This window comes from Melitaea cinxia, chromosome 1 (genome assembly GCF_905220565.1).
Source record: "Melitaea cinxia chromosome 1, ilMelCinx1.1, whole genome shotgun sequence".
Classification (NCBI taxonomy): Eukaryota; Metazoa; Arthropoda; class Insecta; order Lepidoptera; family Nymphalidae; genus Melitaea; species Melitaea cinxia.
The window spans coordinates 8,331,633-8,355,624 of record NC_059394.1 but is presented as its reverse complement, the minus strand read 5'-3'; the positions used below and the strand labels follow the sequence as shown (position 1 = coordinate 8,355,624).

General features: G+C 34.7%; 1 protein-coding gene across 1 annotated transcript; it reads right to left on the bottom strand.

The window, feature by feature from the left end:
- Positions 1 to 400: 400 nt before the first annotated feature.
- LOC123656236 (integrator complex subunit 6) lies at positions 401 to 23,773 on the bottom strand. Its single transcript, XM_045591939.1, has 17 exons — positions 23,509 to 23,773; positions 23,332 to 23,409; positions 22,435 to 22,674; positions 21,519 to 21,699; positions 17,746 to 17,948; positions 16,980 to 17,162; positions 10,034 to 10,186; positions 7,907 to 8,137; positions 7,607 to 7,801; positions 6,818 to 7,027; positions 5,529 to 5,729; positions 4,768 to 4,963; positions 4,583 to 4,692; positions 4,212 to 4,314; positions 3,377 to 3,540; positions 2,334 to 2,460; positions 401 to 2,030 (listed from the first exon to the last, which is right to left on the bottom strand). Exons 1-17 carry the CDS (start codon positions 23,623 to 23,625, stop codon positions 1,807 to 1,809), a joined length of 2,916 nt encoding a protein of 971 aa, XP_045447895.1. The 5' UTR covers positions 23,626 to 23,773; the 3' UTR covers positions 401 to 1,806.
- Positions 23,774 to 23,992: the final 219 nt, after the last annotated feature.

Genomic DNA, 23,992 nt, shown 5'->3' with positions numbered 1-23,992 from the left:
GCGTGTTGATGTGTTGGCGTCTTGGCGTGTTGGAGTGTTGGCGTATTGGCGTGTTGGCGCATTGGCGTGTTGGCGTGTTGGCGTGTTGGCGTGTTGGCGTTTTGGCGTATTGGCGTGTTGGCGTATTGGCGTATTGTCCAGTAGTTCCGGAGATTAGCGCGTTCGAACAAACAAACTCTTCAGCTCTATTATATTAGTATAGATACGTAGACAAACACACTTCACATATACATAGTATCTACTTGACCGTGATTTTCATGTGTCATTTAGGTATCGAAACACTCTTTAGCACTCGGCGACACACTGAATATTTTAAAAAGGAAAAAAATAAAATATTAAAAACCTCATTTGCAATTTAAAAATAGAAAGTAAAACACATCGACATTAATAAAACACAAAATAAAAAATCCAATAAGGATCATAATTTATTTATAAAATGATATATACACTTTACAATTGACCAAACGACTTTTAGCTCGACAGGGTCTTCGTAGAATCTATAACAATGCATTTCATTTAAAATGATAAACTAGCAGTTCGTTAAAAAATATTTACCTACCAATTTATTTATAACAATAAATCCGCTAAACTCTAGAACTACATGTGAAATAATACTATTATTTGATATTAGTTCAGATTCTGTCAACACCCGGTCATACTAAAGGTCGAATCCACTGATGCGCAAAAGCATCCTAATGTTTGTTTGTTTTTTTTTCAATGGTAATTATAATAAAATCTAATATTTACAAATACTATTTACATCATATCAATGAAATCTCACACAATCAGTAAAACACGAAATTCGTAGAATTCACATTGCTTTTGATTCAGCTCGATTACAAGTATAAGTAAATATTTTACAAAGTTATATCTAAGTGTGAAAAGGAAATGCCGCTTTATTTTTAATAGCTTTTTACGTTTATTGTAAAAACAACTGTATTGTTTTATATTATTAATATATTAATGGTGCGTCATTTTTGTTCGATACAGTCTGTTTTAGTATAAATTTTCTAAGTTGCTTGGTCATCAAATTATACCAAATTTTCAATGCAGTCTAAATGCCATTAATTAACGATAAATAAATGAGCATAATATTTTTTTTATAAATTTTATCGTATAATAAAAACTTTTTAAACTAGAATTATTATCACAATAACATGAATGCATCTTTCAACGGTGGCAGATTCTCAACTATTTCAAATATTTGTCTTTATTAAGGTGTTTCAAATAAAATATACAAAAATGCAAATTGTTTGCAACAGATAAATTTATAAGGATTTATTTTTTAGTTTAAAAAGCCATAAATTTCTAAAATCTATTCGCTTTTTACAATGATCAAATAAAATACAAATTCACATTGTAATTTTTCCAAAGCCAAATACTGATATGACAAAAAAAGAAATATAGTAGCAATTTCTCTAAATTTACTTGCAAATAAATACGTCTCTTTCTTGTTTTCTCGTTTTTTCATAGATTTGAGTCTAACTTCGAATATACTTATAAGCATTTAGTAAATCGACCACTGTGTTTTAGGTAAAAAATGATTTTGTGATATAACATTCATGTTAAATTAGATTCAGTTGGTTTAACACTTGTATTTGTATTGCCTTGCATGTGATTTCACAGCCCTGACTAGGCGAACGATTATTACCAACATATATTTAAAAAATATTTCAATCTAAGATGTTGATTCCAAAATGATATTTGGCAGAGCCTTACTCTACATAACTATAAAATTGAATAATAAATACGGCATAACATTCTAACACATGTGACAGATTCATTTCTTACCACTTACTCATTCCACTAGCTATGACAGTTTGTATTTCCATATGATGAATTAATCCTTTTTAAATTAACAGAGGCACTGTTTCCGTTTTTTTCTAATCCCACTAAAAAGTCTTCGAGTAGTTGAGCGAGTGCTTTACGTTTAAACCGTAACGATTCACTGATAACGTCACGTATCACTTCCTTCTTTATATCAACACTACCCTTTAATTGTTTTAAGTATTCAAACAGCTTCGTGAAATCTAGAAAACAAATGGTTTATATTAGAAGTATTACTTATAAAATATTTTTTAATCAAGTTGTTTTTTCTTTATTTATTTTTAATTAATATTTAGAACACACTTAGGCAAATATATAATAAGAATAAAACCGTAAAACGTAACCATAAGACAAAACAAATAGACATAATACCCACAACGCTCAGCTGATTTGATCTTCAGCTAAATTAAGTATTTACGCACAATTTTCATTTTATTGTATGACTACTAATCTATTAATAGTTAATTTTAGAAGGATAAAGAATAAAAAGACATTTAAATACACACCTCTACCAGGCCTTCGTACAGCACGGTAGACTTGGGAGCGAACTTCAAGGTTGTGTTTTCTTATCTCAGCTATTTCTTTCCTTGAAAGCTGTGGTGGCAGGATGACAGGTGGTTCTTCTTTTTCGCTCTAAAAAATAACGTAATTAAGGACTGTTAAACTTACATTAATTTTATTTGTTGATGACTTGGTATTATTCAAACAACCTAATATAACATTATTTCACGCATTATCTTATCGCACATTAATAATTTTTTAATATACGTAATTTTATTATATGTAAACAGGTGAAATGCATACTTTTAGTTAAAGATATTTTAGTTTGTGTGGTTGAAATATGTGTATTTGGAATATGTTCTAAAAACGTTTTATGTTATTTCAAAATTATCTTCAAAATTTTTAGACTGTTGCTTCTGGGACAGGAAAAATTACAGAGTTTAATAGAAGAAGATGGTCACTATCTGTAATGTGTACAGTCTACTTGTGAGTGAGAGATGACACGTGAAGGAAGGTTAACAATGAGGTAAACCAAACCCAATGAAAGTCGATCTAAAACTAATTTTATTAAGATAATTTTATTTATTTTATTATATTTACTAAACTTTATTGCACACAAAAAAAGAAGATAAATTTTAGAACGATTAGATACAAAAACAAATAATGTATGCAAAGGCGGCCTTATCGCTTATAGCGATCTCTTCCAGGCAACCTATATATAAGCAGAAGTACATACGTCATAATTATGTGCAGTATGGAAAAATAAACAGATATATATACAGGTATATGCAAACAGCAATTTCGTGAGAAATAACCAAAATTAAAGAAGATTCTTAGCTCGCAAAGACAATAACATTACTGCATGTGCGGTAAACCATACACTATCGAATGCTCCACGCCTTACATATAAAGATAGAAGGAAATATTAATTTCCGTTTAATACGAAAATTTAATTTAACAAAATAAAATACTTCGCATCTTTCTTCAACTTTAGCCCAAAATTAAATAAGACCTCGTTGAACGGATTCCAGATATAACCGGAGCTCACCTTGACTCGTTTCCTCTTCCGGGCGCGTGAGGTGAAGTTGTTCTCGGCGGCGATGCCCTGCAGGATGGCGTTGATCTGCAACTCCTGGGTGTCGTGCGGTACAGCGGCCTCGGCCGGTGGCGACGGCGAGCGCGCCATCTTGCTGCCCATCGTCGTGTATGCGTCTGGAATGTCGTTTATATCACTTGTATTATTACTTTCATTAGTGACTGGAGGTGGAATTAAATCCTTTTTTACATAAAAGCACATTGAATATAAATAAGTAATATAATAATAGATAAATATCTTATGACATACACACACGGTTGTCTGTTCGTAAGTAAGATAAGCAACTTAATGCTTTGGTAACAACCGGTTGATGTAGTTAAAAAAATTTTTTAAATAAATTTACATGGAAATAAAACAAATATCAACAACCAGACTCGGGCGGGAATCCAACACACAACCCATGGAATAGAAAGCAGGGCCACTTCAAACTGCGCCAACGGGCTAACTAAATGGACCAACGGAATAACTGAAAATCCATGATAATCATGAGTCTTATTAATAAAATGAAAACTAATTTCATAACTCATTTTCGGCACAGCAGGTAACACTGCTCATAATCTGAAGCAGCCTGACTGGGGAAGTATCTCAATCTTACAAAACATCACAACTAAACAATACTGCTCTCAAATTTTATTGTATTGCATTCCTGTGGTGACTAAAGTAGGCAGAGCTCCTGGCGATGGTCAAGGGCAAGATCAGCAACGCGCTTGCGATGCTTCTGGTGTTGCAGATGTCCTCAAGTTACGGTAACCGCCCTTATAAGAAATATAGCCTAAATTAAATTTACCTCCATTAAGAAACGGTTTGATAATAGGCGGTAGATTAGTGGGCGCAGAGGGCTGCGGTGACAGCGGCGGCGACGGACCTTCCGACTCCACATTTGGAGGTTCCTGGAAATAGTAATTAATGTGATAATTAATATTATTGATAATTATCATTTGTTATATCTATAACTTGTTGTTTTATTATCTTCACTTTGCTGTTACATATTTGTATTATATGCACCACCACATAGGAATTACACATAGTAGGAAGTTGTTATATTAAAATAGTTCCTCAAGTGATCCTAAAGTGGTCGAAATACACCCGATCCGCGAACCTCCAGAAAGTCAGACGCGAACTTTAAATTGGGCACACAAGTCACCATAGTCAACTTACCTCGGGAGGTCGACCAGACGGCAAGTCGGATTGAACGGGCGCGAGCGGCGAGGTGGGCCTGCGCGTCGTGACCGGCGACAGAGGCGCGGCGGGAGGCGGCGTGACCGGCGCGGGCGCGGGATGTGCGACGTGCGCGGGGTGCGGCGGGTGTGCGGGGAGCGCGGGGAGGGCTGCGGGCGACGGCGGGGCGGGCGACAGTGGCGCATTTGGCGTGGGCGTGGACGGACGCCGTGCCACGACGTGTTGCGGCAGAGGACCCGCCTTACGCTTGGGCGGCGCAGCACGTGGGCTCTCGGCGCCACGCTTACCACCCGCGCCACCGCCGCCGCTGTTCCTCACTGCACCCATGGGGTCGATGTCCGCCTCGTCTACCATCATCCTCTGTAAAAATGTAACAGATTAATATATAAATGCGACCATACTATTCATTTATTTAATACTTTAATGCACGCTAAAAATATATGAAAGAAAATTATAATATACAAACTTGATAGTGATTTCTAAAAGACAACCAATACCATGAAACTGGAAATCTACAAAAAAAAAAGGACAAATACAACCCAGGCTACGACATGATTTGTTGGCTAGTACATATAAAAGTCATGAGATAGTTCAATATAAGTTATTATGTCCTTGCACAATTTCATTCTCAAGTGTGAAATATCTGATACTAAATACAAAAAAAAAAAAAACCACATAAACAGTCAAATTTTCCATAAAAACAAGCATAAATAGAATTAATATAGATTAAAGAATAGTAAATAAATAAACATGAAATACACACACATGGTTGTCATTTTTTTTTTATAAATGTACATAGAAATAATACATTTATCACACTCAGACTCAGGTGGGAATTGAACTCACATTCTGCGGAGCAGAAAAGCAGACTGACTACAAACTGCACCAATGGCTAGTTACAACAATATCAATATTTTACGCCAACCTTATCTATCTTGAAGGGGTTCCCGAACATGTGCTGGCGGACGGGCTGCGACTCGATCTCGCGCAGCTGCGGCGTCATGCGCTTGAGGTACTCCTGGTAGTTGCCCATCTGCGCCACCGGCATGGAATGCACGCTGTCCTCGTCCACGAGGCGCGTGTGCGCCAGCGACGGCTGCAGGAAGTTAGCTCGCATTCGAACCACCTGAAAGAAAACAAAACATTTCAAACCAACGGCCATACATTCGCGTCTAATAGTATGTTATTTTTTATATGTAGAAATGGATAAATAATTATAAAAATATATATGTGTAAGTATGTTATGTAATGTAAGTATGTGTGTATATGTGTGCATGTATGAGTATAAGTGTATGTCATCATTTAAAAGCTAGAAAATCTGGAGGTACAGGCAACAAATTTGGACAGTTGTCTTAAATCCAATAATTTTTTGAGGAGTTAGAAATAAGGCATTGTATGTAATATGCAAGCCATCTTGTTTGCTTGTCTCTAGAATTTTTATGCTACTAATAAGCATGTCAATCTTCTTGTTGCTGATTCCCGATTCCCGAAAATGATAATGAATGCAGCTTGATGATAGGCATATATATTGTTGTATTATTCGTTTTCGAAATTTCTGAATTTAGTACTATAATTCCGCAAGACCCACATAAGAGACTATATAAAAATCAAATATATGTATTTTTTTCTGATTGACAAAGTAGCTAATTTTAAAGGTGTATTTATATCAAACACTGTTACTTAGTTCAATATGAAGCCATTTAATAATTATTTTATATAGATAATCCAACTACCGTGAAATTTAGTTAATTTATTCATACCAGAAATTATCATTTGTGTAAATAACTGTTAATAACGACGCCGCGTTGGCGTAACGGTTATAGCCATGGATTGTACCTGTTGCACTGGCGGTTGCGGGTTGTTGACAAACTTTTGTATTGGCCATACAGGTGTTTGCCGTGGTCTGGGTGTTTGTGAAGTACTTGTGGGTCTCCCCACCGTGCCTCGGAGAGCACGTTTAGCCGTCGGTCCCGGTTGTTATCATGTAACCTGATAGCGATCGTTACTCATAGTAGGGAATATATCCGCCAGCCCGCATTGGAGCAGCGTGGTGGATTAAGCTCTGATCCTTCTCCTACATGGGGAAAGAGGCCTGTGCCCAGTAGTGGGATATTACAGGCTGAAGCGCGTAAATAACAGAATCATTATACTTAAAATAGTTTCGTTACAGTATTCACTATTCAATTACTATAATAAGAATGATGGCACCAATACCTGATCTAAGAGATCCCGCCTCTGTATGTCAAAGGGATTTCTGTATGTGTGGGCTTGTGTCTTGTGCCTGCCTCGTGACAGACCTACAACAAACCCACCAAATTCTGTCAACTGGTCTCTTAAAGCAGTAAACTTGTCTTGCAAACATGGGTGCGTTGTAAGATCTTTCTTGAGAGATGAACGAGGCATAACTCTGACACTCTCTGCAACCTGAAATATTAGTAATATTAATAATAAGGTGGTCTTCTAAGATATAAACATCTGGCAATTTACTATACAAAATCAGTTTGACAGCCTAGAGCTACACGTATTCATAAAAGAGGTCTCTACTCAGCTATTGAATTATAAAGGTGCACTAACAATAAAGAAAAAGTAAAGAACTTATAAAGTTTAAGTTACAAAATAATGAAACGAAAGCTGTCAAACTTTTCGAGTGGATACTTGAGGTATTGTGAAAACTTTTAATGATACCTGAACTAACGAATGTAACATAGACCTAGCTGAAAAGTTGTACATAAAAAACTCTCTAATATTTTTTTCACTGATTTTTTTTCCATAGAAATATTCGTTATTTTTTATACACATTTAATTTTCTTTTGTAATACCTAGTTGTACTATTTCATAGTATAGTATAGTTGTACTATTAGAATATTGAATTAAATGTTCCTTTAGAATTGAAAACGTTTTTTTTTTTGTTTTTTACCTAATTTTTTACACATCCAACGGTATAATAATGAAATATAGGTAACAACATTAATGTTAATAATATTAATCGTATACTTTAATTACCTTTTGATTATTTCCACTAGAAGCTTTATTGATAACATCCGCACAAAGCTTCTCAAATTCTATTTTAGCTTGATTTTTCAGTCTTTTCAAATAATTAAGCACAGAAAAGCTTAGTGAATTATCTTGTGTATCTGGGATCAAACTCTGAACCAATGGGGTAGAAGCACCCATTTTCGTTAATGCTCGGCGAAGTGGCTAAAATATAAATATTTATTTTTGTTATTGTAAATGTAACTATTTATACTTTTGCTTTATATAATATGGTTACAGTATAATAATAATAATATCAAAAAATTATACCGTTACATAATATGATGGCATTCGATCCAAATACTGTTGAAAAGCTAACTTCCACTCCTGAGTAGGTTTACAACGATGTACTTTAAACAGATCATCGAGTAAGGGAAGGAGAACTGGGTAATTGTATGGTAAAACAAACAAATTCACACATGTGAGGTTTGTTGACGCTTTTAAGTAACCAAAAGGATGACTGACTTCAGAATTCTTGCAACCACTATTGGCTACAAACACCTGGAAAATAAAAACTATTATTAGTGTAATAATAAATGAAAATAAATGTAACTGCTTGTTGACACATCAGGTCTTGGTTTTATACCTGACTAATGAAGTTTAGTTTCAAATAGACTTGCGCAAAACAGTGCTTCAAAATGTAATGTAATATTACATTACATTTCGTACTGAGTAATATGGCATCACACCATCACACCGAACATTACCCGAAATGTGTACTGTTCGGCGTGAGATATTTCTTATGAAATGCTATATATCACGTAATTGTCATCACACCAAACATTCCATGAGATTTTGTACTTATAGTTTGTTTAAGTGTACGGTGTTCGGTGTACTACGTAGCAGACCAAACATCACTTTAGCATAAAAATGGTAAATGAGAGGTGGAAACTGGCTAAAAATTCATAATATTTGTTTTGTTTTTTTTTTGTTTGGTTTTCTAAAAGTTTGTTCTAAAATTAGCTTTGATTTGTAAAAACACACACAACTAAATTAACACATTAATAATAAACACATGGACAACTAAATTAATACTAGCCGTGATCCGCGATTTTACCCGTTTAGTTTCGGTCCCCATGTGATTATTGATCCTCTACGGATGTCCTATCGATCACTATACCAAATTTCATCAAAATCAGAAATCGTAAAAGGTAGATAGAGTTACTTTCGTATCCCTACTAATATTATGAATGTGTGTTTGTTTGTTCGTCCTTCTTTCACGTCAAAACGGCTGAACCGAATTTGTCAAATTTTGGTATACAGATAAAACAGACCTTGGAGAGAGAGCCTTAGGCTACTTTTTATCCCGGAATCATCACAGGAACGGGAACTACGCGAGTGTAACCGCGGGACGCAGCTAGTTTATAATATAAGTTAGGAATAAACTTATGACCATGAATACTGGCGTATTTAAAAATCAACTTTATATACATACAATGATTACTTTTTTTATGTCAATACTTCATTTATAATTTTATTTTCACAAGCAACATAAATAAACAAAACATTTTAATAAATGCAAAAGCAGAAATTTGAACTCGAATTTTAGCGGCAGTCAAGTGCGTAACGCATTATTAAAAAGTATTACGTACAGTGTTGTGCTATAATATGCCTTAGCATTCTTAAATACGATTCATATTTCACTTAAAAAAATGACGGAAACTCGCCACGGCTCAGTAGCTCGCTCTCACTCATACTAACGAAAATAATGTAGAGCTAGAGAGTGAGGTTATGACTGAATGCAAAAGTGCGCCGCGCATCACCGTGTCTCACTCAGTAAGTGAAGTTAGACAGAGCAAATAGATAAGAAATCCAACATTCCGACCGAACAGAGCGCGTAATGTCAAGTGTGATGTGTAATACTTCATTTCGTCGCGTAATGTGTGATGCCATATTTCATGTTCGAGTAATATCACGCGTAATGTATCAATTGCATTACTTACACATGTCTAGTTTCAAATCAGCTTTATCAAAGTGTCAAGAGCACCCAACGTTTATTTTGAGTGTCACAAATGCAAAATAGCCTTGTAGCTAGATATCCGTGTGAGATGTCAACACACAAGTTGAGTGTGTCAACCTTACAAGTTACACTTCAGACATTAATTAAACTAAGGTAGGGCACAGCAGGAAATTTCCTGCTCAAAATATGGAGCAGCCTGACCTTCCAGAAGAACACAGCTAAATAATACTGTTTTCAAGCAGTACTGTGTTCCTGTTGGTCAATAAGTTGACCAGAGCTCCTGGGGCGATTGGGGATTGATTGCGATATTTTTAGTGTTGCAGGCGTCTATAAACTACGGTAATTGTTTACTATCAGGTGAGCCGTATGTTTGTTTGCCGATCAATTTATATTAAAAACATAAATTATATATATCTATATAATTTATTTTTATTTACCTGCCAACAAATCGTAGGTTGTTTCCTTGCTAGGATAAATTGCGTCAGAGGACTAGGCTCGAGTTCGTATTTATCAAACGGCAGGTTATCAATAACCATTGGTTCTTGTGACGAACACGTAAACTTTACTACTGGATGAGCAGATCTCGGAGGCTGTGGACAAACAATTTTTTTTTATTATATTTCGACTACATTTAACGTAAGTAAAACTGACACTTTTAGGGACTACTATGCCAATTCAGTAATCAGGGTTAAAGAAGTCATCCTATCAAAGTCGGGGGTACATTTCAAACCACTTTCAAAATTATTATTTATAATGATAATATGTAAGACTAGAACCATTTTAGTTTATGTTTTTTTTTTTTTCAAATTTTGAAACGTGGTAACGAGACAGTAATAAAAATTACGACTGGCTTTCTTTTAAAAATAGAAAACAGATAAAATTCAGTTGATGTAGATATTTTTTGGTGGTGTCAATGCATGCATATAAACAAAAAAAATTATTCATAGTTAAATACTACTTTTGAATCATTTGCTATTCATATACTATTCTTAATATATATAAATCTCGTGTCACAATGTTTGTCCTCAATGGACTCCTAAACTACTTAACCGATTTTAGTCAAATTTGCACACCGTGTGCAGTTTGATCCAACTTAAAAGATAGGCTATATTTTATTTTGATATATTATGTTATTATTATATTTCAGAAAAAAATAAGGTGATACGAAGTTCGCCAGGTCAGCTAGTAATATATATACTATAATATATATATTATTGTAAAAAAAAACGGTAGTTTCGCAAGAAAAAAAGATATGTTAATGAATAAAGCTAGCATGTACATATTGAGACTGAGATGCGAAAAAAGCCTTTAATTATTAGTAAATCGGATAAAAATAATCTCTGATAGTAAGGCTATATTCGTTGTTATCAATACACTTGTCAAGTTATTTATTTAAGTTTTTCTTTACTAAAAGGATTTATAACAATTCATTTTTAAAAAGTACATTAAGTTAAAGCTTAATTAATGTACTTCTAGAATAAAATGTCAACGTATTTATTAATATTATTTAAATTTTTTATTGAACCATAAATACACTAATAATATAATAAAATGGTAGAATGTCAAAACTGTACATTGAAATATTTTTTTAAAAGAATATTTGGGATGAGATCTACAATCGATACCGAAGCCAAAAATAGTTTTTAGAATTTTTGTCTGTATGTATGTCCGAGATAAACTCAAAGAGTACCGCATGGATTTACTTCAAATTTGGCACGAATATTATTAAGAAGTCGGGTCAACATATAGGCTACATATTATAGTAGTGAACCTTTATTTAACGACGCATATTTGAATGTTGTTGTTATTATGTTAATAACCATGCTATATAAGCTAGCTTCACACTATAAAAATCACGCAATATAAGTAACTAAGCCGATAAACATAATTAAATGAATATAAGTAGACAAGACAATTTTAAAGCAGCGCCATCTATGATTTTTCTGTAAATATGAAATGTAAAGATGAAACGGGTAAATTAATGTTATTTTAAAAGGTATAATCGTAGGTATTTTTGGTGCTGAATAGTGTTCACGCAGACGACGTCGCAGGCAGCAGCTATTACACTAATACAATTGTGTACAAAAGGCGGGCTTAACGCTAATGCAATAAAGTATAGTTTACAATAAAAAATAATACAAATAATATAACACAACATTACATATCATAACATAATACTAATAATATAATATAATACATTAATTAGATATATTTAGTGTACCTTTTACTCTATTTAGTATCACGAAACTAAATTTAAATAAATAAATACGAATATAATACGCTTTACTTAAAGTTTTGAAACTTAATCTCGAATACCATTTATTTTAATGAGTACTACGTAACTAAATATCTTATACTTAAGTAGGTATATATACCTAGAAGGCACAATTGCTATACAAGCTATTTGCATAACAAATTTATGCAAATTTGTTACCACAAACTATATACTATTATACTACTCTTTTATATTATACATGTTAAGTTAATGCACTAATCTTAAACGCAATATGTAGCATACAAGTCCTTGAAGTGACCTATCATAATAATACTAAGACATAAAAATATTGAAAGGGCATGTATTAACATGGAAACACTACCACTTTCCAAATAAGGAAAGAACATAAGAGATAATAAGGATTTTTTTATGTGATTTAATCAGTTTTTTGTATGCGCATTATGTATAATTAATTTTATATCAATTTGGATTTCCAGTTTTTGTGTAAATTTTGTATGGGATCTTGAATAATTCTAAATTATATACATAATTTTATAATTTTTATGTTTCTTTTTTTTCCTTTGTCGTATATCATAATGCACTCAAAAAGTTTCTAAAATAAAGTTAACATGCCTCCACATTAATGTTAAGAACAAAACACAACTATCCTAAACATCATCAAACAATGTGTTTGGATACTCGAATTCACGTAGAAAACAAATATATATATATATATATATATATATATATATATATATATATATATATATATATATATATATTGTTAGAAGAATAGTGAAGAAAGGTCACCGTAGGAGAGATGACGCGCGTACGCTGTGCGCGTTTCAGTTCGAGACGCACTTCGTGAACTGTGAACGTGTTTCGTGTAGTCCCTTGTCCGTTTGGAAAGTTAACCTGCCTAATTTTGTAATCGAGTAGTATTCGTTAAAGTTATTTAAACGTTAGCTTTATATTATTTTTGTAACACATTTGGTTTAGACTCCTGATATAAGTATAAAAGTTTGTAAGTAATTGTTACTGTATTTTTTATTTCGACTCCACATCTGGTTCCTAAAATCAGAAGTGGGATACGACACTTCACGTAACCTAATCCGCTTTACGTTCCTGAGATATGGCAGTTTGACTATTCGAAACATGATTCGAAACACTTAACGAGTTGTTTTTGTTGCGTTCGAACAGTGAATTGTTTTCATGTTCCTTGCCGCTACGTAAGTAGGTTGAAATCTGCTTGGTTGTATGGTAATGTATACAATACTAAGAACCCTGGTGAGTAAGTTTCAATATTTACGTTTCAATATTTTTAATAGTACGTACAGTGATTTTAATATAATTTTAGAAGATTTTAAATAAATTTGTGAATTGAGAACTAATTTGTTATTACTCTATTGTGCTATTTAGCTTCTTACATATTTTACTACTTATTTTACTTTTATTTTTCGTAATTTACTGTTACAGTAAAAAAAAAAAATGTCAAATAAAAATCGTAAAAGTAGAAGTCACTCTAGAAACCGTTACTCACGTCCTGTACACAGTGCTGTACACTCAAGTGACAGTGATTCTGGTTCTAGACGCCGAAAGTATTATTTTAGACGCACTTCAAAACGACATATATCCCCTAATAACGTACTAATCGAACAAATGCAACAAATTTTCAGTCGTTTAACTGCAATGGAAGGATAACGCCGCTCCTCACAGCCGCGGCCATACGAGCCGAGAGCTGGTGCGTCTGCGCTAACGCCACCACGGCTGTGACCTGTGGCCGCATCTGTAGCTGAGTATTAGAGGTTGGCGGTGGAAGGCCGAGAGTCTGCTGTGCCGTCCTCGCCGGGGCGTCCCGTGAGTGCAATTACGGACCATGACGTCAGCGGGACCGATCGTATAATCGATGCAATACGTTCAATCAACACAACGGTGAGATCTAACCAATCTTATTACATATCTAATTTCGATCCTAGTATCCACGATATAGACGCCTGGTGTGAGGAAGTTGATCGTGCTAAGAGTACAAACTATTGGAACGATAATGAGTGTCTGTCTCGCATCGGTAACTGTCTTAAAGGGGATGCTAGGACTTGGCTCAATGAATGGGTAACTAACGATCGTAGTTGGAGCAATTTTAAGAAAGAATTTAAGCCGTTGTGCCCTAGGAAACCGGATATTGCAAATATTTTATACGAGGTCATGAGTAATGATTCTGATAAATACCTGACATATGCCGATTATGCTCGCCGGTCCTTATTAAAGCTACGCATAGTTAGGGGGTTGAGTGATGAACTAATTTCAGCGATAGTTATACGGGGCATTACGGATCCGCAAATTCGTGCTTCGGCTACCAATGCGAAGTTAATGCCAAATGAGCTTGTAGAATTCTTCTCTATTTATGTCAAATCCTCAACGATTAATAAGAAATCTAGTGACAGCACTCGTAATAGCCGTTTTTCTAACTTAAATCATGATGCAAACTTTCGTAGACGTAAATTTGAGGAAGGTAAATGTTTTGTATGTGGCCAACGTGGTCATACACAGTCTCATTGTTTTAAGAAGTCTAAAACCATTTCTAATAAAATCAACAACGATGAAAACAATAAGAAGGATAGTTCTGCTCTGAGTTTAAATAAATCCACACCTTGCACTTTCTGCAAAAAACCGGGTCATAAAATTGAAACTTGTTTTGCAAGACTTAAATCTGATTCTCGTAACACGAATAATGTTAACTTCTGCCAGGAAAACCGCCATAATAAACACAAAGATATAGTAGTAGCAGTCATACAGGGAATTCCTGTCGATATTCTTATAGATAGCGGTTCAAGTATATCCTTGATTTCTTCATCGTTGCTGAGACATTTCAAATGTGCGCGTAAGCCAGCTTTCAGAGTTTTAAGAGGTATAGGCGGAAATGAAATTGAGTCAACTTATTTTGTTACTTTGGCCATAGAGTTGAATGAAATAACTTTAGAGGTGACTTCCATGCCGTGTCCCCTGAACTTATGAGTACTCTTATTATTGTTGGTATTGTTGGTACCGATGTATTAAACCGCGAAGTTGCTACTCGTGTACGTACCCGTGACCAGCAATACCTTACTTACAAGCCTCGTCTTACATATGATGTTATGTGTACCATGCCGACTACGCAGATTCCGATTAAGACATATTTAATAGCTGATCAAAATTTAAGTAACCTGTTAGACCTAATTAAGACATTTTTGAACTGTTTTATTTCTGGGACGGTTATGTCCACAGTTAACACCGGCAGCGTGTCAATTAAGTTAAATATGCTATGCCAGTTAATTAAAGGCCCTACAGGCAATATTATCCTGAAATTATAAAATATTCACGAAACAATTAAAGATCTTCTCGAAAAGAATATCAATCTAGACTCTGAATTGAAATATGCGAGTCCTATCCTATTAGCAAAAAAAAAAAAAAAACTGGTCTGGCTACATGAGTTTCGACTATCGTAAACTCAACGAAATTACAGTTAACGATCGCTTCTCTTTACTTTTGATCGACAAGCACATTGAACGATTAGGTAAACATAAATTCTTTACCAGTCTCGATATGGCCACAGGATTTCACCAGATACCTGTGGATAATGCCTCAATACCACTCACAGGTTTTGTCACACCAGAGGGGCACTATGAATATTTGAAAATGCCTATAGTTTAGCAAATGCACCTGTTGTTTACTAGCGGATACTGTCAAAAACTCTTTACGCATACTTAGAGTCTGTAGATGTCCTGTATATTGACGATGTATCATCTCAGTATAAACTGAGCAGTACAATTAATGAGGGGTCTGTGGACTCTTCGCAAGGTTCTTCAAACTTTAACGGATTCTGGTTTTTCTATTAACCTAAATAAATGCTTTTTTTTTGTCCACTAAAATAGAATACTTGGGACGGACTATCAGTCAGGGTCAGGTACAGCCGAGCGAACAGAAGGTGCAAGTTGTAGTCGAAGCTCGCATTCCAGAGACCGTTAAGCAGCGGGCACAACCGACTGGCAAGTTCGACTCAGGCGACGCAACCTTGACTGTCTTCTATCTGCGGGCTACTCTGCTTGCTAGCTGCGAGCTTCAGGCGCCGCAGAATCGGGCGATACAACTGCTGACTGTATTCTGTCTGCGGTCTTCTTGAACCGTCAGTCATGGCGTCTCGCGGATGCTACCGACTAGTGGGTGCCGCAGCGGTTGACTAGCGGTTGATTTGGAAACACACAAACCCGTAACTACCTGTGCGGGCAAACCTGCTTGTAAGTTGTGAGCCTCATGGTATGCTAACGTCGTGCCTCTGCCATGTGGTTAATTTTTAAATGGTACGCTAACGTCGCGCCTCTACCATTTGTACGAGCCTCATGGTACGCTAACGTCGTGCCTATGCCATGTGGCTAATTTAAAGTGGCACGCTAACGTCGCGCCTCTGCCATTCGTGCGAGCCTCATGGTACGCTAACGTCGTGCCTATGCCATGTAGGTGAGCTGATGTAAGAAATAAGCTAACGTCGTGCCTATGTTTCTTACAGTCAGAGATAGCTAACGTCGTGCTTCCTCTCTGGTATTTGTATTTGTATTTGTGATCAACTACGGATCAATATGTTCTTGGTAATTGCTGATATTCCGATCCGATATGTTTTATGTTCTCAGGTGCAGACCATGATGACGATATGGAGTCCACGCCTGAGCAAGCTGCTCGGAGCAATAATGCGCCTCGCGAGCCTACTACGGAGCCTGTGCCCTCCTGCTCGGTGGGCTCCTAACATCAGGAAACACAGGAGCACGAGGACGTCCTCCAGTCAGGAGAGGCCGTGTTAGAAGAATAGTGAAGAAAGGTCACCGTAGGAGAGATGACGCGCGTACGCTGTGCGCGTTTCAGTTCGAGACGCACTTCGTGAACTGTGAACGTGTTTCGTGTAGTCCCTTGTCCGTTTGGAGAGTTAACCTGCCTAATTTTGTAATCGAGTAGTATTCGTTAAAGTTATTTAAACGTTAGCTTTATATTATTTTTGTAACACATTTGGTTTAGACTCCTGATATAAGTATAAAAGTTTGTAAGTAATTGTTACTGTATTTTTTATTTCGACTCCACATCTGGTTCCTAAAAATATATATATAGTTATAGTTAACCAAAATATGATAAATTTTTTCACTCACCAATGTCGGAGCACTTGGGTCAGGTCGAAAAGATTCTGGAATAGGCCAGAAACCAACAGCAAAACCTTTTTGCGAAACAGTCCGTGGAACGTAGATGAGACGACGACATGAGTGCCAGGCCTGCGGTGCACTAGATGCTTGGTTCTGAGGCATCCCAGTTTGATAAGAACCACCATTCCAACGCTAAAAAAAATTATAATATAAAATTATACATATCAATTGACAAATCTTTACGACTAAAATATCCCTCTACCAATTAAGCAATTTACTACTATTTCATAAGGATATGTTTCGAATAAATTAATTATCCTTTGCATCAAATGCATGATCAACTTAATGCTGACTTACTTTTGTTATTTTGAAATTGTATCAGTCTATTTAATGCAGATTAGATAAAAGCTGTAGCCAACAACAATTTTTAACATTAACAACGAGTAGATTTATTTTATCGCTAAGTATAATACGGGATTAAAATAGTTTACTATTTAACTAACAACTTAGGGAAAATTAAACAGCATCTGATAAAATAAATTTTTCTATACTAACCTAGAAAACACAGTTACACGCACAACTTTTAAAAAAAATTACCATGTGAAGACAAGACAAGAAAAATATATATATTTATTTTAAAATCTTGCAATAATTAAATTCCTTAAACAAAAAGGCGTAACGCTTTGTACACTAAACTTAATCTATACCACATTTACATAAAGACAGTAGAGAAATAAGACAATACATAAAATAAGATAATAAAAAAGACAGTTACCCCATTTCGATCTCCATCAGCGTCCATTTCCTTTTCATTATCTGGATTCAATTCATCTTGTTCCTCTCTGTTGCCCCCATCGATAGGAGGTGGATCAGGTCCAATCTTTTCGAAATTAATAACAACCCCACTCTGTACTTTCTGCACAAGACTGTCAATGCACTGCATTAACATTCGGTGAGATGTGATGCAATAAGAACGCCCTGAAAGGAACACACATAGCATAGAATGTTAAACTATAATTATAATCTTAAATAGTTTTTGTATAAGATACAGAGATTGTCTAAGTATTTTGTTAAATAATAGTAATTTTTTTTTTTTTTTATTTGTGTTTGGACATGCCATATCAGAAACAAGATCAATTTTTAAAAAATGTTTATACATCTAATATATAAAATTCTCGTGTCACAGTTTTCGTTGCCATACTCCTCCGAAACGGCTTGACCGATTTTGATGAAATTTTTTGTGCTTATCCGGTATCTATGAGAATCGGCCAACATCTATTTTTCATCCCCCTAAATGTTAGGGGTAGTCCACCCCTAAAAATTTTTATTTTATTTTTTAGACAAAATTTTTAATTTCTATTTTTTTATGATACAACATTAAAAAATACATACAACCCTAAATTTTCAACCCTCTACCATCAACCCCTATTTTTAATAGCGTTTAGCGGCAAGACAACGATTGCCGGGTTCAGCTAGTTTTAATACATTAAATATCACGAATGAAGCGTTAGTACATGTTAGTCTTATTGGACGGAATTTAAAAATGTATTTCTTGTACACTATAAAACATAACAAATATAGATAATTGCTTGCAAACGAAAAGAATCAGACTCTTATTACATGGGCTATTAAATACACGTAGGTAGACGAAAAAGTCAAGTAAATGCGCATTACCAGTGATAACTCAAAAAGTAGTTGAATTAAATTTAAATGGGACCACATGACACGCATCACCTTTCGATTGAAAATAAAATCATCGAAATCAGTCCACCCAGTCAGAAGTTCTGAGGTAACATAATTACATTAAAAAATACAGTAAAATTGAGAACCTCTTCTTTTTTTTTAAGTTGATTAAAAATAATGACGATGTCTTATCTATTTAGCGATTTTTTCCAGACAACCTTAAAGTTCGAAAATTATGGAGCTGAATGAGGTAGGTAGGGTATGCAGGTGGCGTATTGCAAAAATCATGTAGGTATAACACAAAGAAACAGATACAGACATATACATATAGACATACATACACATATACATACATACTAGAGATGAAACGGATTTCCGGTAACTATCCGGTATCCGGCCTATCCGGCCTTGTTTTCACACGCTTGATTAGACAATAGACAGTGTCAGACAGACACTGTGTCGCCTAGGACACTCTTCAGGAAAACGCAGAGTTGCCTAAGCTCTGCGCCACCCTCTCGACCTTACTGGCTAGGCCCACACGTCGAGTCGATACGTGTAGAGCCAGTTCGGCTGCAGGAGTCTTTCGCATTTTAGAGCTATGCCACGAATGAGTGACGGAGACCCCATTCCGGGTTTCAATTGAAGTTTTACTTCTCCAGGACCCTGATGCTTTTGAGCCAGGTTTATCCTTCGGTCGGCATTTACGACCCCCATGGGAGGAAAGGCAAGTGTGTGTGTGTATGTGTGTGTGCGATACACCAAACAGGTAAGTTTCGCCGGATATCCGGCGGCCGGATAGTCGGCTATTCAGCCACATGGTTGCCGAATATCCGGTATCCGGTCTAACTGCTATCCGTTTCATCACTGATACATACAGATATACATACATAAATACATACACATAAACATACATACATACATACAAACATACACATATACATACATAAATACATATATACAATTACACAGAAAAATAATTACAAATTACACATAGCATTTCTGTTGTTATAAGCTTATTTTTTAATTGATAAAACTAGATAATTGTCTACATTTATAACAGCATAGTACATATTATAGTTGTACTAGCGGACCCGGCAGACGTTGTCCTGCGCGGAAAACAACTACCAAATTTGATTGCTTACATACCGATAGCAGTGCCACCTCTACCGGGGCTAATTGAGATAAAAACTACCCTATCTTCCAAGTTGGACCAAATTACAGGTGCTAACAAAATTTGATAAAAATTGGTTCAGTAATTTCGGAGATTATCGCCCACATAGGTACATTGTGAAACGAAATTTTTATATACGTACTAGTTGACTCGGCAAACGTTGTCTTGCCGCTAAACGCTATTTAAAAATAGGGGTTGGTGGTAGAAGGGTGAAAATTTAGGATTGTATGTATTTTTCAACGCCAAATCATAATAAAATAAAAAATTTATAATTTATATAAAAATAAAAAATAAAATTTTAGGGGTGGACTACCCTTAACATTTAGGGGGATGAAAAATAGATGTTGTTCGATTCTCAGACCTACCCAATATGCACACAAAATTTCATGAGAATCGGTCAAGCCGTTTCGGAGGAGTTTAACTACAAACACCGCGACACGAGAATTTTATATATTAGATATATAGATATAGAGGAAAAAATACAACAAATAAACAGTGATTAGTGTCAAGTTCGTTATTCACGGCACCCGCATTCGTGTTTTTAGGTATTCGCGGGTTAAAAATTGTGACCATATTTTTGTATTTGTGTCTAAAAACTTCTTTATTCGCGGACGTACCTAGTCGGTTGAAAATAAAGATTCGGCATCTTGAATGTGTACATACAAAGTTTGATCCTGATACATAAATCTTTTGCCATGATGAAAAAATTTCAACACAGCAAAATGCATTGTTAACAAAAATTAACCGTTAGATGAACTGAAGCCATTCACATTAAAATCATATAACTATTTAAAAGGCAAATATATAATGCCACAGCTGAATATCAATCAGAGTTCAAAGACCCTTTTAAAAGCGGCAAAAAAGTAAAAACTACACAATTATTAATCCTTTACCTTAGTCTGATAATAAAAATTAACAAGAAATAATTATAAATAAAATGAAATTGATTTCAATTAATTGTAATTGAGTTTTTCTTGTACCTCGGAATGTATCTCCTGTGATGCTATAAAAAATACACATTCACGGATTCTGTATTCGCGGAATATTAGGCGGAACTTAAACCCCGCGAATAAGGAGCAGCTTATAATGTATTTACAACAGACAAAAAATGATAATTTTATATCACTACTAGCTGACTCGGCAAACGTTGTCTTGCCGCTAAACGCTATTTAAAAATAGGGGTTGGTGGTAGAAGTGTGACAATTTAGGGTTGTATATATATTTTTCAATGCCAAATCATAATAAAATAAAAAATAAATAATTTATCTAAATATTAAAGAAAAAATTTAGGGATGGACTACCCTTAACTTTTAAGGGGATAAAAAATAGATGTTGTTCGATTCTCAGACCTACCCAATATGCACACAAAATTTCATGAGATTCAGTAGAGCCGTTTCAGAGGAATTTAACTACAAACACCACGACACGAGAATTTTATATATTAGATAATGTTCATATTCTGGTTCCACAAGTAAAAAAACTATAAGCTTTCTCTAAATTTTTGCCGCTTGCATAAATAAGTAATTGTAATTCTATGTATTCTAAAAAGTAATGTTAGATGGATTTTTGTTACTTCTTATCATACTGAGTTTAAGTAACCTTCCAATAAACTTAAGTAATATAAGTATTGATGATATTTTATGTATTTGTATTTTCATGTCAAAATTAAAAGCACAAAATATTACTCTACTTACCACCAGTAACTTCACACATAGCATCTATAGGTGAAGAGTCAGAGGGTACAAGACCTGTGTCTCTTTCCACAGCAGGAGTGCCGGCAAGTCTTAGCACCAGTGAAAAAAGTCTTTGGTCCCATCTAAATGGTTCCCTTGTTAACTCTGAACCAGGAATAGGGCAGTTCATCGGTAAGTTAAACTGAAAACATTAAATTATTATTTTAATATTTACATTAAATCATTTCAAGTCATATTATAAGACCAAATAACACACACGGTAAAAGAAGAATAACAGAAATAAATAAAATAAATTTGCAAGTCATATAGATTTAATTTTTTTTTTCAATATTGTACCCCATTGGAGATTACAAACACCTACCCTTGGTTTGACTTGCAATGAAAATGCTACTCTTTTTATTTCCCGGAGAACTTAAGTTTCTATTGCATAAAAATAATTAAAATCAAGTTGGGTGACAATAAAAAAAAAAGTTGATATTGGCCATATTGAACAAGATCCTATTAAACAATTAAATTGATATAATTATATGAATTTGTTATAGAAAACACATGAGTTTTACTTAATAGGTAACAAAATGGGACTTCAGATAAGATATGAGTCAAGTTCATATTTACATTGGTAGAGAGTCATTTTTAGTAATAATGTAACTGACATTCCCCACAAATATATATACTTCAGATATTTGTGACATTTAACTTAAAACAGTCATATAATTTTATTATTATAATATTTATATTTATAGGTACATATTTTTATTGTGAAATTACAATGGGAAAACAAAGAGTTAGCCAACATTTAATACTAAATTTGCTTATTCATACAAGAAAAATAACTAATTTTTATACCATTACACATTATTTGTATTAATAATATTGTTAAATACCATTTAATTAAAAACTTCATAGAAACACTTACTTCTTCCTGTATGCCAGCATTGCTAGATAATTTTCCTCCATCAGTAATTACTACTATAACAGAGGGTTCGAGGTAAAAAGGACATCGTCCTTGACCATATGTATCAATACCAGTCTGCATACGATTTATATTAAGCACATCAAAAGCATGCTTTAAAGCAGCACCCATTGTTGTCAGCCCAAGGCACTGCAGGTTCTTTAGCTCATTGATAAATGTCGCTAAATTCTCTTTCCAACCAGCCTGCAAGTATAATATTGAATTTGGTAATTATTTTAATTTTGGGTTTGATTGAATTTTAGTATTTTGATTTTAGTGTTATTTTTATTGATTTTTTATTTGGTATAATTTGTTTGGTCACAATTGTTGAAACTAACATGGTTTAGGAAAAAATGTAACTAACAAAAATATGGACATGTGTCTGAATACAATTATTTTTATTATTATTATTATATTATAAAATAATTTATGCTAAAATCTAATGATGATGATTTGATGATAATTATAATTAAAACGTATATTTTTTATTCAAAGTTGAACCATTACATTTCAATCTTATCAAACACTTTAAACCCGCAATCAATCGCATTCCTATAAACACTCATCCTTTCATATTTCCCACCAATTCGCCATTTCGTTAAATTTGTATTTTCAACCAATGAGCGCACGGCGAGAGCGCAGTCGCGAGCGATATCGCGAAGCCAGCAACGGCAGCGGTTCGTCCTGTTTACGTCGTGTTTTATATCTCAGTAAATTTCGTTCTTTCAACGTATGTTTATGTTCTGGATTGCAGCTCACAGTGCACCTTATAAACACTACCCCAGTCTTGAATTACAATGATTTTCTACGCATAAACTCGTAAAATACTCCCGTAAAACGTGTTCACTTTGATATACTAACCTTGATGTTCGCGGGTGGCTCTTCGAAAGTTAGAAGCATATACCTATCGCCTCTGCTTTCAGGAGATCGCTGACGGACCTAGGACATAATTTTAATAAGTTCCACACACTTTACTCGCGATAAACAAATCGATCACAAAATGAGGGGGGTTCGAGGAGTCGATGACACTGCACGTACCTTTACGAACGTTTCCACAGCGCCCTTGGCTACATCGAGCAACGTTGGGCGTCCGCCCAAATAAGCTCTTTGATTCATAGAAGCTGATGTATCTATTAAAAAGACTATGATAGTCATCGTGAAAATTTTCCTAAATATCCTTCTAAATACATTAAAATATGCGCACGCTATTATGAACAAGAACAAAAATGGCTGCTACATTGTACGCAGACTCGCTGAAAGGCGACCGTCCGACAGCCGCTTCGACGAGCAGCTGAACAAGCTACGCCACGAAGACTCCAAAAGTACCACGTGACCTAATCATCCATTCGGTTATTCTCGGGTTCCAATAGAAAAACGCTCGGCAAAGATCGTCATATTTATGTTGCCATTTTGTATAACAGAATGTCCCCAAATGAAATATGAATGACAAATATTTGTTTACTTCAAAATAATGTTTAATTTATGATGAATATACCTTAAAGCTAATACATCTTAACAATGT